Raw genomic sequence first — 17,598 nt, forward strand, 5'->3', positions numbered from 1 at the left:
CTCGGGGTGCCTGCAATTCCCCTCGCCTTCACTCAAGGCAGCGAGAGGCACACCGTGGGCACAGGCAGTGCTGGTGTCTTCCCCTGCTCCCCATCGCCCTCACCAGAGGAGACTTGTGCCAGGCGCACCAGCCAGAGCAAGGCAGCCCTAAGAGACATGGCACAGGCTCTGAGGAAGGGAAGGTGCCCTGAGAACAAGGCAAAGCGGGCTGGGCAGCTCTGGATGCACGCTGACACCTCCCTCTCCCCACCTGGGAGGCTCCTCTCAGAGCTCCCCTCTGCCCCGGCACGGTTTTGGTACGAAGCACTGACAGACGGGGTTCCCAGTGGATTCCCCAAATGATGAGCCGAAACCTATCCCTCCAGAAGCTAGAACTCCCATACACTTTGGTTTTATTTCCTTGCAGACTTCTTCCAGAGATGAAACCCATCAGAAATTAAAGTTCTGAGGAGCGACAAGCCAACACTGAGATCCCAGCCAGTGCTGTTTCCAGCGAGGCAAGCTGTGCTCCCCCTGCCCACTGCTGCTCTGCAGATGCACTGCCCTTCAGAAAGATGGTGCTGGGAGGACTGGATGTGTCCCCCGTCCGATTGCAGCCCCGTGCTGGCAGCAGCCCTGCCCTGGGGGCTGTTTTCTCGCTGCCTGCAGCGGGTGAGCCTCTCGCCTCGCTCCTGGAACCAGAGAGTTAAAGCATTTGCATGCTAGATTTATCTGCCTGTCCCTGGGAGGAGGCAAGCCCAAAATGAAACTCTGAAACCTAGTTATGCCGGATGATAAATCAGGATGAAAAGAAGCTGGCAGGCTGTGACTGACAGGCAGCTCTGAGCGGACAAGAGGCAGCGCAGGACCCTGCGGGCACACAAAGCTCCCACTCCCATCCTCCTCTACCCGCACAGCGGGCTGAAGGACTCACACCACAATATTTCGTGGCACCTGCAGGTGCCACATCAACTGTCCAGCAGCTGCTTTGCCAGCAAGAACCCCTGCGAAGTCAGACACGGGGTCATCAAAGAGCCTCAGCCTGCTCCGTACGCACAGAAGGGAGCGGGCGAGCACCACGCCGCAGGGATGAGCCCTTCAGGCACCGCGGCCACCAGCAGCCAGGGCCACAAAGCAAGGCTGCTACGGACTGCTAGGAGGTTCCACAAAAGCTTTGTTTTGATCCACGTTTTGTACAGTCCCTAAAAAGCAATCGAGGGCTTTGCCTGCCCTGATTTACAAGGTGTTAGACCCGCTCCAAGCCCACGCACCGCGGAGAAGCTCTGCAGCCAGCAAGGCTCAGAGGACACCGCTCGTCTCATCTGCCCTCCCCTGGAGCTCTGAGCATCCTTTGAGCTGAAGGATGAAAATGAGACTGTGGGTGGAAAAAAAAGGGGGACACAAAGCAAAAATTGTGATGCATCTCATCACCACTGACCAGTCACATCCCCTGCAGCCCCCTGCTCTAGCTGTAAGGAGATGTTGTCTTTTCCTCCGAGATGAGCAGCCCTTGCAGACTGCTACTGCCACCTGTCCTGCTTGACTCAGGAGATGATTCAGAGACAGGGCAGCTCTGCCATGGTTCTTGCAGGTGGAAGAATGAATATGAATGAGAACACATCCAAATACCAGCACGCTGAGAAAATATGGGAGCCTGGGGATATTAAAAATACAGTTTGGTGAGCTTTGACAGAAGCATAACAGAGCTCAGAGAGAAGCAGTGGAGGTAATCTGCCCATTCCACGTTTATGGATAGTTTTGCAGAGTCAGAACAAACAGCTTTGTAAATGCTAAGTGCTGTCTCATAGATGAGCTTCATCTCTCTGTAGAAAGGCTACTGCAAGAAAAAAAACCTCCAAGAATAAAACAGTTCCCACCCCAGTAGGTTCCTGAGGAACTGGTGCTCAAGATGAGTTTCTGGCTTAGCTCTCCCTACACCCCAGGCAAAACACGATGCTCTGGAGATGTTTCAGCTGGTGGCCCACCTCTGCCTCTCCATTAGCACGTAGAAGTAATGAAGATGCCGAACTGAGCCACGCTGGGAAGCGTGGAAGGGAAACGTGCTGCCGGGGAATTCAGGGGGCCACTTGGTAAGGTGGAAACAAGCTCAGGAGCGAGGTCCTGCAGAACTCGGGATCCTCTGGGATCACGCCGTGTGCTCGGAGCCAGAAGAATGACCTGGCCCCAGCTCGAGCCACATCCTCTCCAGCACCGTCCCCTCTCAATCCTGCACCAGCGAGCCCAGCACGAGCACCCCAGTACCACCAGCTGTCCCTAGGGAGAGGCAGTGCCGTGCAGCCCCCCCGGCTGGCTGCTCCCCCACCCCAGGCAGGGCCATTTGTTGGAGCAGGCGCCGTGCTGCTGACACATCTGCGGCAGGGCCATCCGTCACCACTGCCTGTCGGTGTGACAGAGCTTTTTTTTTTTTTTTTTGTCGGAGCGGAGAATCAATATGCCAGGAAATAATGATAATGAATCGCCCTTCCCCAACGCGCGCCACTCGCTTCCCTTTGCGCACATCAGCCGGCACGATGGATCCCGAGAGGAGGGCATCGCCCCGATCCCACTGCCCCTTCTCTTTGAAAGGATTGAAGGGGAGGAAGGAGCTCACTCCTCGTCACAGCCTTGGTCTTGAACCTTCATCGGGCTGAAAACAGGAGACCGCTCTTGAAGAGGATGATATTAAGCAGACCCCATTTAGTTTAACAGCAGGCAGCTTTCAGGAGAGGAGGAGTAAAAAAGCAAGAGCACCTGCTCCGTATACACCCAGCACAGCCTCTGTGAAGACAGAGGCACCTTCCACATCCCTAATTAAGACCTGTGCTGCCCACCCTGCAGCCGATGCCTTTCCACGATGCCGTTCCCCCAGCTCAGTGCCAGCCGCCTGCCTGCGGTGCTTTGGGCAGGCGTAAGAGCCCACGGGAGCCCTGGAAGTGCCAGGCATTAGGGATGCTGTGGCATTTCCAGTATCCGAGTACAGCTGGAGCTCACCACGCTGGCGGAACAGAGGATCTGAAATTCAGATGCTGATTCTTAAAAGCCAGTTACCCCACGTCTCCTGCAGAAGCCCTATCCTACCACTTGCTGATGACCTGCAGCTCTTGGAGAAACCCGGAGTGCCAACTGATAAATTTCTGCAGCCTTCAGAGGAGGTTTCTACACAAAATGATGGTGAAGAGATAAGAGGGGACCAGATTTGCTCCCTCCGATGTGGGAGCTGGAGTAGTTAAGGATCAGACTTGGCACCGAGCCTAAAGCAGTCTCTGGGAAGATGAAGGATTTATGAGAGCAGAGACCGGGGGGAAACACGATGGATCTCTTCGTTGAAGACAGCAACTCCCTTGGGAAATGTCAGAAGGAGAAGAGGAGGGAAATGTCTTTCCAGAAGAAAGGTACGAGCAAAAGCTGTGGGACATCAGCGTGGCTCCTTCCTCTGCCGGGCAGCGGGGACCTGCAGGGGTAACTTCACCTCCCTGCTGCAAAGCCTGAGGCGCAGCCCAGGTGGCAGGGGACTGCTGCTCACACAGCAGGGGACACACAACCACACGTGGGATGTGTGAAGAACCCAGAAGTGTGATGCAGCTTACCCCAAAGCCAAGAAAAAGGTGCCCTGAGAAGTGGAAGCAGTTGGTCTCCGGCACCTCCGCCCTGCCACCTCACCGGGCTGTGCCGGCTCCTGCTGCAACCATCTCGGGTGCTGCTGCTGCTGCCCTGGTCTTGGGCCAGGAAGAACTCATTTTGTAAAGGAATAAAACCTTTAGACATCACCTTGCTGCTTTTCTTGGTCCTCCGGGGTAGCATTTGCTAGGCTCTGAGGTTACCAGGCAGCCCCCCAGGTACCAGCAGCTGCTGGGGGCCCCGTGGAGCTGCCCCCGGCCCCAGACACCTGCACGCCAGCAGCCGTGCACAGGGAGAAAAAAAACTGCTCTGCACTCCGGCGTTTATCACGGATGCTTTATCTCAACATATGGGAAGGGAAGAGCAGCCAAGGCGTTTGTTTGCTTCTGGTGGAAAATTACCCGCGTTGTTTATTGTCCTCTCTCCTCTGGTCACCTCCGGCAGCAGCACCATAAAGCCGCAGAATTTGGGGTTGTTCTGAGCTCTGCTCCTGGCTTGGCCTTACTGTTAGCTTTGACAGCCGCTTCTCCCCACATGACAAGTTACTTTTTTATGAGAAAGGAGTATTGCACACTTGGGTGTCACCATGAACCCGAGTTGGGGTCTGGCATGCTTTGGAAGGCACTGGGGGCACAGCACCCATGTCCCACGAACTCCAGGTACTCTGCAGCCTCAGCCACACGCTCCCCATCTTGCCTTGAGCCTTACCCAGCACAATTCCTATCCTCCTGTCCCAACAGCACACCCTTTCACCTGCTGAACAGCAGAAAGCAGCTCTGTGTGCCACACACCCACCCTGAAATCACCTGGACCCTCAGAGCACAGGGACGTAGGGCTAAATGCGTCCTGCAGCTCCCCTTCTCCAGCTCTCAGACCCGTCGGCTCGTCTCCTGCTGCCTGGATGAAGTGCTCTTTTCAGGAACGTCAGCTCCTCAGGCAGGATCTCAGCGGTCCCATCCAGCACCGCCCGTCACTCTCCATCTGCATCTGAAGCCAAGGAGGCTCCTGCACTGCCATCAGCCCCGCTTCGCCTCGCTGCCCCCACAAATACCACTGAGATGAGCTCCTCAAGCGACAGCTCCGAGAGCGAGCATGACAGAAGCACTGCCTTTTAGCTACCTCTTCATAAATATATTCACTTCTTAGTGAATTATTTACCCTGGGCTCCGGCAGCAGCTTTCTCTGCTCCAAAAAGGATGCAAGAACACGAAGTTACTTGGGTGAAGGAGCTTGCCTGAATCCCTAAAACAACCGAACATGCAACAGCGTCCTGGCTCACAGTAACTCCCTCTTCCTTGTCCCTACCATACGCCCTGCTCTGGGAAAGGGGCAGAGCTGGGATGCTCCCTCCCCTGCCTGCTGCTCGGAGCAGCGAGGAGGCCACCCTGAGGGCTGCAGCCCCTGGTGGTAGGGAAGGAGCTACCAAAGAACTGAACAGACTGGGGGAGTCAGCAGCTTGCCTCCAGAGAGCCCTTTCCTGGTTTCTTCCCTAGGAGCCTTCAACCAAGCACCCTGGAAAGGAACAGGGGGTAGCGGGGGAATATTTAACACACCTGCCGGCTGTTCTTGTCCTTTGTCTCTCCACCTTACTGGCCAGAGGAAGGAGATTTAATTTCTGGGCATATAATCGTGAGATCATTACCTGGGCAGGGTTGGGAGCAATCTGTCTCTGGGGCTGCAGTTAGGAGAATGGATGTGGCACCATCCAGCTGTGCTACAGCGCAGGGAAGGAGCCTGCAGCCAGCAAACCCCGAAGCTTCTTCCTCCATAAAAGGGCTTTTTATTAAAATAAAATACTTCTGCTAACTACGATACGGCACCGAGAGCAGTCCATAAAGCAAACCTCCCACGTGGGAGCTGTCTGGGAGCATTTGCCACAGACTACTCAGTAACAGCAGCAATAAGCACGCCACCAATAACTCCGAAGCCAGCAGCCCCCACCTACAGAGCCGGGCATCCCAGGCTGTAACAGGCTGCAATTAATCGGGTTAGCTGCTTAACACACAATAGCCCAGTGTTTGCTGCTGAGCTCCGCCGAGCCCTGTCCCCTTTTGTTATCTGTCTTAATCCACGTCCTTTCCCATGCCACCGCCAGGCAGTTATTGTCCGGTCATAAAGAGCCAGGGCCGGGCCCCTCTGCTGCCAGAAGTGCATCGGCTTGGCTGGGTCACCGTCTCCAGCACAAATTTAAAGCCTTTAGGAAAAAGAGCCTGAAGTCCAAACAAAATTGAAAATATTATTAATGGTTTAGCCTTCTGCAGGCAAACTCCTGCGCCAAGAATCCTGTACAGGACCTGAGGAAAACTCCACAACCACCACGGGACTTGGGCTACCAAGAGCTCTGCACTCCACAGGGCTGAGGTAGAAGGGAGCTGGCAGGAGGGAGGAAATTACAGGCTGGGGAAGGAATCCTCCCCGCCCCAAGGGGACGGCTCCCACTGCTGATGTGCTTACAGGGTCCCTGTGTGCTCTTGGCAACATACCTCCAGAAGTGGGTGAGCCAAGGAGGTTTTAGCCCCAGGTCAAATCCAGGCTTCACCTCAAGCACCTTTACCAGGATTTTAAACGAGTGATTTTTCCTGATTTTTCCCCACAGCTGACTGGGGCCAGGGTGCCTGTGCTCTGACCACTGACACCTCCCCAGGCAGTTCTGGCACAAGCAGGAGCGGGCTGTCCAAGCAGGGCCAGCAGCTCTTGCCACTGGAAAAGGCACCATTCACACACCAGCCAACTCCAGGAAAAGCAAGATCTTTCAGCACGGGTAAGAGCAGCAACGTGAGCACCACGCTGAATTTCACCAGGGGCACTCGCCCTGCAGCGAGCAGTCGGCTCTGCGGCCAGGTGTGTGAGCTGCTTCTCCAGGAGGCTGCCAACAGCTCCCTGCCCCAGGCCACCTGCAGCTGCAGATCCACCCTCAGTGCTCCTACGGTCCTGAGAGGAGAGCACTCACCGTGCCAGCCTTGTTGCTAGATGAGCTGGTCCTTACCTGGGATGAGCGCTAGTCCCTCACCTGGGGTGAGGAACACCTCCAGACACAGGGCTCACCCCTGCTGCACCTCCACATTGTTCAGACCGGCCCGTTTTTCCTCCCAGTTCAGGTCGTTTAAGACACAATTTTTCAGGATTTTTTTTTTCCTGTCCACCAGGTGCGGACAGAGACGCCTGCAGGCTTTGCTAGCGGACGCGCCGCCTGCGACGAGCACGAGGAGCCCGGTGACATCTGATTAGTGCTCAGATCAGGGGAGAGAGGGGAAGCGGCTTCCAAAGGCAGCGCTGCCGCCGTCGCAGCCACCAGCAGCAGTGACCTTCACACGCAGCGAGCTCTGCCCGCTGCCAGGAGCCAGCCTCAGCCGCTGCCAGCTCTGCCATGCGGCACCTGGGGCGCTGTGTCCGCATGGCAGGCAGTGCTGCTCTGAAATCCGGGGCGTTTTCATGGGGTCGGGGAAAAAAGTGCATGGCAGGACTCGTGGTAAGCACGTTACAGAGCCTTACCGGCCTCCCGGCTCTACCAGGCTTGGTTTTAAAAATCCTAATGCGGAGTATGGGTTGGCTTCCCACCCGTACCGACCTGTGGGCTTGGGTGAGCTGAGCCAGCCCCTGCCCCTGGGGAAGTTTGCACCCAGCAGAACAAAAGCGAGGCCGGCAGCTCCGGCATTCATGCTGCTGATCTAAGACCGAAGAACCACGTTCAGAGCCACGAGGCTAACCACAACCAAAGGAAGTCAAAGAAAAGGCAGACACGAGGACAGGAGTCCCCATCTGGCCACTGGCATCCAGGCAGGACAAGTTCAAGAGACCCCAAGGCACCAAACAACTCCGTTTTTTAGGATCTAAGTGCCAACAGAAAGCTACATCTAACTCAACGTCCTGCTTTTGGAGGAGAAGGACAGCAGGTGACGTGAGGACATGGGAGAAGCCAGCTTGATAAATCTGAACAGTATGGGATCCATCCTTATCCCAGAACCTGCAGCAAGAGCTTTTCTGTTCCCTGCATCACATGGCTGCTTGATAAATCGTCCCTCCTAACAAACCTATCCCTCATCGCGTGCATACGGAATCTGTTGCTCTAAGTAGGCACCGAGGTGCTGTCAGGGTCATTAAATATCATTATCTGGGGCAGCTGTTCTCCAGCAGGCTGACGCAGGAATCAATCAGGCTGGAGCACGCGTTTCCCCTACACCTCTCCAACCAGTGCCTTTGTCCCTCTCCATCAAGGGAGGGAAGAGGCAGCTCTGCCTTTACACCAAGGCTCAGCAATCACCGAACCGGAGGCAGCTGGCTGCAGGGAAAGCAAAGGCAGGCCAGGCAGGTTGTCACAGGGACAGGGTGAGTGAGGTCTGACTGATATCTTTACTGGGAAAGAGGAGGCTGAGTCATTGGAAGCAGGCCAGTGAGCTGAAGGGATTACACTTTAAAAAAATAAAATAAAAAACCTTCCTTTAATACCCCCTTAATGAGATAACCTCTCTCTGTGAAGGACATGCTGGGGGGGCTTTCAAACCTTTCATGTGCTCAGACAGCAACGTGGAAAAATGGGAGTTGAGGATTTTCACACCACCTGAGGTCAGCTTGCGTTAACTCAGCCGCTCAGCATCTGAGACTCGAGGGCTTAAGATCCAGCCTCATTTTCCTGGGTGATGGCTGCTTAACCCCATCTCAGGTGTTCTCTGGAACAGAGGCTCTCTGTTCCTCTGCAGCAACTGCCAGCCACCTCCAGACAGGATCACAGGCCTTTGATCTCCTGGAGAAGGGATATTATCTCCAGCTGAAGTCAGGTCAAATGTGTGCGTGGTGGGAAAATAGTCTGAGAGTCATCTTTTTGTCCTATTCTAGGTTGGTGATGGGTATAAGCAAAGAGTTCTGTGCTCAAATGGTCTGGGCCCACGAACGAGGAGATTTTTAACCTGCCAAAATGCCACTGGTGCTGGAAAACTGCTAGCCCTGAATAGCAGTCACCCTGTGTAGGTTACACAACCCAAGACAAGTCTCAGTGTAAGCCTCTGTTGCACACTCCCAGCTCTCAGCCTTTTAAGTGCATGTACACACAAAAGCCAGGTGTGAGGCAGCTGCACCTTTGGATGACACCAGCGCTGCAAGCACTGATGGCTCACCTCCTTTAAGAGAAATACCTGTCCTTCCAGAAGAGCTTAGCAGTAAGATTTTGGGAGAGCTCATGCTTCCCAAGGGCAACATGTGTTAATTTAAGGGTTTTCAATGAGCACATCCTATCAAGACCCAGAGAAAAAATGCAAACATGGTAAAAAGGACAGAAAGTCTCAGATGAAGACAACTTCATCTACCAGATTGTCTGATTGAGCATATTTTGTTTCAATCAGAAACTTTATCCTAAAACCACATTCCTTTTCTTTACCACGGATAGCAGGCCTGGCCAGTCCTCCTGAAAGAGGCTGTTTTTACAAGCACGCACTTACAAACACAAATATCTTGCCAAAAAAAATGCATCCGTGGCATGAGTCAGGTTCCATCTATGGCGAAGAGGTGGGGGCTTGCCAAGACTCACCTATCCATCTCATCAGAGACGTCATGATTTGAAGATACTTGGTCTTCTGCACGTTGAAGAAGGTAAAAGGACCCAGGAGTAGAGTGAACGCTGCCTGGAAGGACAACAAAAACACCCAGGTTAAAAAACAAGTTCTGCTAGGAAGACAAATTTATCAGTAAAGCAAAGCTTGCCTTGCAAGTTCACCTCCAGACATGTCTGTCAGAGCCTTCTTTGTTGCTTAATTTTACAGCTAGGTTGGCTGAGACACACCAGGGGTCAAGCAAGCTGCTCGGTATCAGAAGTTGCCTTGGGCAGGAGCAGAGCACAGGATCCTCTTGGCTCTCAGCCACTCGCTATCACTGCTCCAGCCTGGCTTTACTGACACGTTTCAGAACAGGCTCTCACAGCAGCTTTATGAAACATTAAACACTAAACAGTAGCCTCTTTGTCCAGGTACGTGCTCAGTTTAGGCCCGGGCAGCAATAGCTGGGAGCAGTCTGCTCGCGTTAACACTGATGGCTGGCTTTGAGGTGTCTGAGGCTGAACAGCGACAGAACCAGGGCTGCCCAGGACATTTTAATTCACACCGAGTTGCACGTTTTCGAGCAGGAAGCTCAAAACTGAACAGTTACACTGCTGACTTGGATGCTGGTCTCCTCGCTGCCCCCTTAGGTGTACGCTGAGAGAGCAGCGGGTCGCAGCCACCTAACCTGGGAACGCCGCGGCACCCGCCTGCTGCTCCTCTTCCAGCAGGGTTGCAAAATCTATCCACCAAAACAGAAAGAGCATTAAGGCTGCTGTTTCCTACGCGTTTCCTCTAGCTCTCTCGTGCAGCACAACACAAACCTGCTGTCAGCCCATGCCTGGAGCAGCAGTGCCCTGTGCAGCACCATCACAGCTGGCTGGGGCACGGGGCAGCACGCAGAGCACCGCCTCGTCCAGGCAGAGAAAAGGAGCTGCTGCAGGAAGACAACAGACCTCGATGGAGGTCTGAACGTGAACTGGGAGAAGATATTTGTGCCAGGGACACAAATTGGTGCTACCGAAGAGGTTTGCCTGCAGTCCACAGGGCAGCACAGGCTCTCAGCTGCCAGCGGTGGGGTAGCAATGCACCAGCAGGTCCACGAGCAGCACAGAAGCATCGAGGAGGCTGCAGAGCACGCCGTCAGGATTTGTTCAGAATCCCAACAGGATGTGAAAGACAAATACTCAACATTAATATTTACACGCTGCTCTTTTCCATGACTTCTTAAAGCAGTTCCCAAGAAAAGGTGTCACCAGAAGGGAAGAACTGAGACTCAAAAGGGCAGGCGGCAGAGCCTCCAGGTCTCTGTTGACCCCAGAATCAGTGACAGAGCAGGAACCGAGCTATTTTAAGACAAGTACAACGCCAAGAAACCTTTTTTGAGACTGTTTCAGAATATCTGCAAGGCAAATTGGAAGTGCCTCACACTGCAAGTATTCTCAGACGACCAAAGTAAATCCAACAAGGGGACCAGAGGAGAGAGCCCCTGGGTTTCACACGCTGCTCGGTCAAGACACTACGACCTCGGGGCCACCATTCACGCTAGATCTTGTGTTTTTTTTCTTTGCAAGCAGAAAAAACAAGAGAGAAAGCATACAGAGAATTCAGATTTGCAAAACAATTCAGGATGCTTGGAGGAAGTGCTGAAATGACACAGAATACAGCATCGCAGGCATAACTGACAAGACTACGAGCTAAAACAGCCTTAACTATTAAGACACTTTCCATTTTAACACAAGCAAATCAGCCAGTTACAAATCTTTTTTGTTCTTCCCCCTCTTGTTCCTCTCTTCTAGTCATCTTAACTCCCTCTCCTACCCTTTACAGATTGTCATTCAGTCCTAGGACAGGGCACAAACCTCAGAGGACTAAAACTTTAGCCTAAAGAGTAGGTCAAAGATCCAGAGAAACCAAAGTAGACACCAACTCTATTGCTGGAAATTATTCTGGAGTTTGACACTGATTTGTCTCAGCCCCCTCCCAAAACACGCGCTGCTCAGCACAGCCTCCCTTCAGGTCCCGTTATTAGCTCCTGCAGCAGGGAGAGCTGAAACAAAGGAGACAGGGGAAGGATGGTGCTAATTAAGGAACAGGTGTCCTCTGCTAATTGGGATGCAACGGAACCAATTGGCAGAACAGCACCTCAAACCGTACCAAGGATTGACACGAGATCACTGAGCACCAAACAGCTGGCTCTGAAACCTGGATTCCTCTACATCACTGAAGAGCTGCTTTAGGGTGGATTTGGGGCTCTGCTGCTGAAGAGCACAAAAAGCAATGTCAGCTGCTGGAAGGACCTGGGGCTCCTGTACGTTCCTCCAACTGCTAATGAAGCACAAGGAACTCTTCTGGATTTTACACTCCATTTTCTGCGGGCAGTCTCCAGTGCTTAAGGCATATCACACACCTCAATCCATGGAGCAACTCTTCCAATTCTGCAGGCTTTACTGAAGTCACGGTGCAGGGCAAGGGGTTTGTGGCCGAGCGGTCGGGATCCCCTCCTTTAAGGCAAGCAGCGCCTTCTGTGCCTAACAAGATCCTGGAAGCGGTCCAGAGAAACCAAGTGGGAAATGAATTCAAGTGCAATAGAAATATATTACCTCTTCCACTCGATGTCTGTTAGGGAACGGAGATGGGTATCCACGGATCGATAGGAGCGATGCTCAGGCCTGGAGGGAGATGAGGTGGTGCTGCTCCACAGAGATTTGTGCCAGCTGCTTTGAGGGAAGTCACAGCACACACTGAGCAGCTTGGGGGGAGATGGGCAGGGCAGGGGAGGACGTCGAACCGCAAGATTAACATCCCTGAGGGGTGAAACAGCTCTGCAGGATGCAGCACAGGTCAGGGACGAGGGCCAGCTCCTCAGCGACACCAGGACATGGAGGGGTGAGGGCTCAGTCCCTGCATTAGGCCCGATCCCCTCAAACCTCAGGAGTGTCCCACAGCCAGGAAGGCTGCTTAAAAATCACACCCCAAAAATATGAGACCACAAGGCTCAGAACGAGGATGTCTAACTTCTCAGCCTCCCTGTGCCAGACACCTCAATGTTCCTCCTACCCACGGAGCTAATTAGTTTCATAGCCCTCCCCGAGGAGAACGCAAGCCCAAAGCAGCGCCTCAGACACACACCAAGCCTTCCACCTGATGTTTTCCAAGCTCAAGCTTTCCCCAGAGGGATATCATTCACAGAGCGCTTCATTACGTGTGCAGTTCAAACAGCCTGAAACCTCCACAGAAAACTGAAGTTGGCCCTGCCAGAAGTCGAGCTCTTAGAGATGAAAAAGCTCTCCCAACTTCTCCAGTTCACCTCTCGAGCTCGCTCAGGCAGCTAAGAGCTTATAATTCTCTTCCTGAACTTCAGCAAATTAACCTGAGGCAGAACAAGCACAGTCTGCATTGATTAAAGATTTCTCTTCTAGCAAGAAGAATCTTCCCTGGTAGGAAGCATCAGGCGTACGAGGATGATTCATTTCCAGCTTAAGCAGGGGAAGGGAATCCTCCCCTCAGCTAAGGAGCACCAGATCCATCAAACCCCGTTTCCATGCAGAGGATGGCAGAGAGAAGCCTTCCTGCCGTGTTTTTACGCGGTGACCTGGCTGCAAAGAGCAGTTCCCTGATCTCTGCCCACCCTTCTCCACCCAACGGGGAGGACCAGGCAAGTGGCAGATAAATGCAACAGGGGCACAAGAGCTGACTTCTCCTTATGCTGGAGGACGGGGGGGGGGGGAAAACCCAGCACGTTACTAACCAAAACCCACTTTTTCTCGCTTTTACTGACATTTCCAGGCAGAAAAGTAGAAACGTAGAGCAGAAGAAGGAAGAGCAGCTTGTCACCCTGAGTTACACCCTGCCCGGCAGACCTGCTGGGTGCCCCGGGAGGCTCTGCAGACCCACTGCTGCCATGCCAGGAGCACACCGAGGGCTGGGAGCTGCTCTTCACCCACATCTCAGCTGCTGCCACCTTCCCAGCCTCCGTACCTGTCAGCCCTTCGCATTTCAGCACGAGCAGCAGGCTGGCACACTTGTGTCTTCTTGCCACGGGGGAAGCCGGCTGGAGTGTACTGTATTTTCATAAATATTTCTAAAAGTGCACATTATTAAAGCTCTTATGTTAAAGATTAAAGGTTATGTTGCTTACATAACCTTATTTATTGGCTTATCTTAAAAAAGCAGGAGTAAGATCAAGCGTTAATAGGACATCTGGCTGCTGGAATCAGCTTAGTCTCAGCCAGGACCACCACCAAGGGAGCTCCTGGCCACTAAGCGACGGCCAGCGAACACCAGCAGCCCTCCAGACTCCACAAATACGCCTTATGCCACAGCCAGAGGGCTGCATTGACTAAACAGCTTCTTTATTGACCTGAAGGGCGCATATATCGCTCCCAACCAGCGCAGGTCAATAGCTTTCATCCGCTTCCCGGCGCGTGGCTTTTCCACCACGAGCCCATGCAGCTCAGGAAGCACAATCAGCAGCCCCGGCCCGGCTGATTCACACACTAGCTGCAGCCCTCACGGCGTGACGGCCCGCATACATCTGCGAGAGGATCAACTGACAGCCAGCTTCCTTCGTGACCGTCATCAGAGCTCGCTTGTTTTCTTGTTTTCAGGCTCATCTGTAGCAGCAGCATCTGCGCTCGGTGCTCTGAGCACTGCTTTTAAGAAAAGCAGCCGCCGCTTCCTGCTGATTCAGGACCTGGGCACTTCCAGGCAGGTCGGGTGTTTACCTGAGGGAAGCGTAACAACGAAGACTGAGTTGATCAAACCAAGCAAATACTGCTAGAGTAGAGTAAAACGTTTGAGGTTTTTTGGATAAATGCAGCTGAGGGGCACGAGGCTGTCACACCACCACAAGGGAACAATCCCGGCTATCAGGCCATCAGTTTTAACACCGAGATAACGAGGCAAGCTTGACTGAACGAGCACCTCCTAGAGCAAGCTCTGATTCAGTGCTCAGACAAGGAAAGTCTCCTTGAGCGTGGCAGCAGAAAGCAGGCAGCGCATACACGCTGCCAGGGCAGCAGCTCCCACACCCCTCCTGCTCCTGCAAGGCCTCCCTGAGCTCAGAGCTGCTGCAAAACCCAGGTGAGTGCTGCGAGGGACAGGCAGAAAATACAGCAAACCAGCCCGAATACGTACAGGGAGTACAAGGTGTCAGGAGAGCAAGATATCATGAGTGCCAGGGCCTGGCTGCTCTCCGTGTTAGCTAACCATGTTGGCTTCTCTCCTCTAGACTATGTCAAAAGGGACATCTGGGGGAAAAAACACACCAAAACAAGGGATTTACCTGCACTGACACAGATTAGGGGTTTTTATCCCTAGGTGGAAGCCTGAACCAGACTGCTGCTTACCGGGGACAATCTGTTCCGTATGCACTGGTGTCACTACTCACGTCCTCGGGGAATATTTTAGGGCTGACTTCGGACAAAAGCGTTAAGTTTGCACTGCCTTCCCCACTCCTATTTGAAATGTTTGTCCCTGAAATAAAGGAAGCAGAGCTTGGAAACACTCGAGCTACTTCCAGCTTCTCCCACCAGCCCCGGGAGCTGCTTTGCTCCCAGCGCAGACTGCAGCAGCCGCAACCCTCCCAGCAGCACTCCGGCTGCTCCCACCTGGGCTCTGATTTCCTAAAACCCATCCAGGGGACAGGGTCTCGAGCAACGTGTCCCCTCTGCCACCTCTCCTCCCCTTTGCTGCCGTGACAGGGCCACGTTTCTCTTCGCATGAGCTCATATCTCCGGCTAAAGAGCCAGATGGCACATCGCTGAGGGCTGCCGTCCAAGCCTGCCTTGCTATGGCTTTACCCCTTGCAGCGGGCAGTACAAATATAAACACACGGAAAGGGGCTGACTGGTCAGGAAGGAGCTTTTCAGAGGGCTGAATAAATAAAAAGCTGAAGATGCACAGCCACTCAAAGCTGGAGGCAGGGCTGCGGCAGGGGCCGTGCTGATAGGCAGCAAGATATCGGCCGACCAGTGATTAGGGAGCTCTTAAAGTTGGCTGAAAACAGATTAAAAAAAGATAACCCGGCAACACAACACGGATTGCTCAAAAGTGAGGAGCCTCAGAAGTGGGAAGCGAGAGGGATTTTAACCTGCAGGTCCCCCACGGAGTAATCAAGTCGTGATGGAGGGAGGATGCAGCCACCAGCCATCCCCCAGGAGTTATTTATTGCATTTCTTGCTGAGGAAGGAGGGCAGGTCACAGGAGAGCAGCAGGCCCCTGCTGCCACAGCAGCTCTGGTAATGAACGTGCCACTCCCGGGACAGCTGGCAGCAGGTCACATAACCCACATGGAGCACGCATCCCCCAGAACGAAGGCTTCAGCTGCTGTCCTACCAGCTTTTGGCATTGAAGCGAGTGGCATTTCGCCCCTAAAGTGCCCTCAAAGCTGGGTGCTGCCTCTCGTGGTCCCTGTGACAGCACCCTGAGCACCTCCAGAAAGGAAGACCTTTGGCAGGACACGGAGAGAAGGGCCTGCACCCTCACAGCTACGTAGCTGAGTGGGTCTGAGCACAGCCTAGAGGTTTAAAGAAGCTTTAGGCCAGCAGCAGCTGACACAGCTCGCATTTGCCCACCCAGAAAATGAGCATATGTGTCGTGCTGTTGTCACTGCAAGCCGTGATCCTGCTGGGCATCCTACACCAAGGACCAAGTGGCAATCAGCCTTCACGTGCAGAAGACAGCAGCACTGGAAGGTGCTGCCCTCCTCTCCCCACCCCGACGCGGGGCAGCAGCCTGTTTCTGAAGCTGTCCCCTCTTGGGAAGGGCTCCGAACTTCCCACTTTGGAAAGAACGCCCTAGAAAACCACTTCTTCCTCCTAAACTGAAAAAAATATCAGCAAAGTGTCTTCAGAAAGTCATTCGGCGCAAGGATCCTGGCACACCTGGGCGTGCAGGACCACAGCCAGCAGCAGGCTTGCACTCTGGGGTAGGCGCACTCCCATCATCATTTTTCACACCAAGAGAAAGTTGGAGGCCAGCAGCAACCCCGAGGTGACCGGCGTCTTATTTTTCATCACCGGAGTATTTATGGCACCACCATTTGCAGCATCTTGTAATCACTTTAGCGCCTCCTTGACCCCTGGCTCCCCCTTACTCTGCATCTCCTAATTGCATCTGAGCAAGCAGGAGGGAGGCAGCAAAGTGGATGGATGCAGGAGCAGCACGCTGGTGGTTTGTGACACTGGGAAGGACGGCAGGGTGGCTGCAGAGCCCTCTGCAGCACCCCTACCTGCTTGCTGTGACCTCCCCTAGGCTACAAAACAGGGTCCTCTTCCTTCCCGACACCTGGAGTCGTTGCTGGCCCTCCTCACCGTGCAGTTTGTTAGCACTCTACAAGAAATTAATGAGGTCCTGCCAATAAAGTGTGAGGACAATCATTCGTACACAGACACTGCCCCCAATTCTTGCATATTCACAGCCTCTCAAGGCAGAGTATTGGCAACCAAAACTATATTTCTATCGCCTGCAGAGGCCCCTGAGTTAGGCAGCACGGAGAAAAGGAGCCCAGCGTGCCACCAGGGCCCTGCAAACAAAGCACCAGGGGTAGGAGGCTCTCGGGCTCTGCCAGGACTGCTCCTGAAGGCCACCGACCCCTTGTCTGCCACAACACAAACCTCCACCACTCCTCCATCACGTTCCCTCTCCACTTTTTCCCCCTGTGAATACCTCACCTGAGATTTCAGTTTCACACCACCCTTCAGCTGCCTACGAGCTGCAGTTTCAGGGACAGCATCATCCCATTCTGTGCATTGTCAGGCAGGAGTTGCCTGGAGGGGAAGGAAACGTCCCAGCCTTTAGCTATTTTGCAGCAGCACAAAAGCAAGAAAAAAGCCCCATCGCCCGGGGCGAGCAGGGAGCCTGCTTGCTCCCAGCCTCTGCCTGCACAGCACACACCGAGCTGGTGCAACAGGCTTCGGAGATCAGCTCTGCCTGAGAGCATTACACTGACTTCAACTTACAAGATAAATCCCAGCTGCATTATTTGTATTTATAGTCCTGCTTACAGAAGCATGAGCCACGTGTGGGATTTGCTGATGTAGTCCAAAAATCCACATTTTTGGACACGCACGTCAGTGATCTCACCCAGACAAAGTGCAATTTAGGAGGATGTTAAGAAGTTGCAGACTTATTTCGGAGCCTGAAGAGATGCCGTTCTGGCCAGAGCTCTTCCCTCCGCAGCCTCCGGTGATGTTCAGGGTGGCACAACCATGCCATTGCGCAGCCCTGGTGCTTTTCCTGTCTGTATATGAAGGAATTAATGAAAATTTCAGGGGAAGAAAGATCAGGAGCGCTGCCTTACTTGATGAAAACGTTGATGAAGTCAGGCAGGCAGCAAGGTCGGAGCTCTGTTTAGAAACAAGCCTGGTGTTAAAGCCCTGAACAAAACACTGGAAAATACACCGCTGAGACAAAGGCTTGCATTGAATCTCCCAGGGAAGTGCTTAGCTGACTTCCCAGGCCGCCTCCAACT

The 17,598-nt window shown here is 53.5% G+C and overlaps 1 protein-coding gene across 4 annotated transcripts in view; it reads right to left on the reverse strand.

Annotated features, from left to right (window-relative positions):
• The window catches only part of TMEM104 (transmembrane protein 104), a 42,374-nt gene that overhangs the window by 5,543 nt on the left and 19,233 nt on the right, over positions 1-17,598 (reverse strand). For all 4 annotated transcript variants that reach the window (XM_082774738.1, XM_082774739.1, XM_082774737.1 and 1 more), the window contains one exon: positions 9,119-9,212. In XM_082774738.1, the coding sequence (XP_082630864.1) occupies positions 9,119-9,212 (94 nt within the window). The remainder of the gene's footprint in view (positions 1-9,118; positions 9,213-17,598) is intronic.

The sequence above is a fragment of the Aythya marila genome (assembly GCF_965140915.1).
Source record: "Aythya marila genome assembly, chromosome: 18".
In the NCBI taxonomy this organism is placed as follows: Eukaryota; Metazoa; Chordata; class Aves; order Anseriformes; family Anatidae; genus Aythya; species Aythya marila.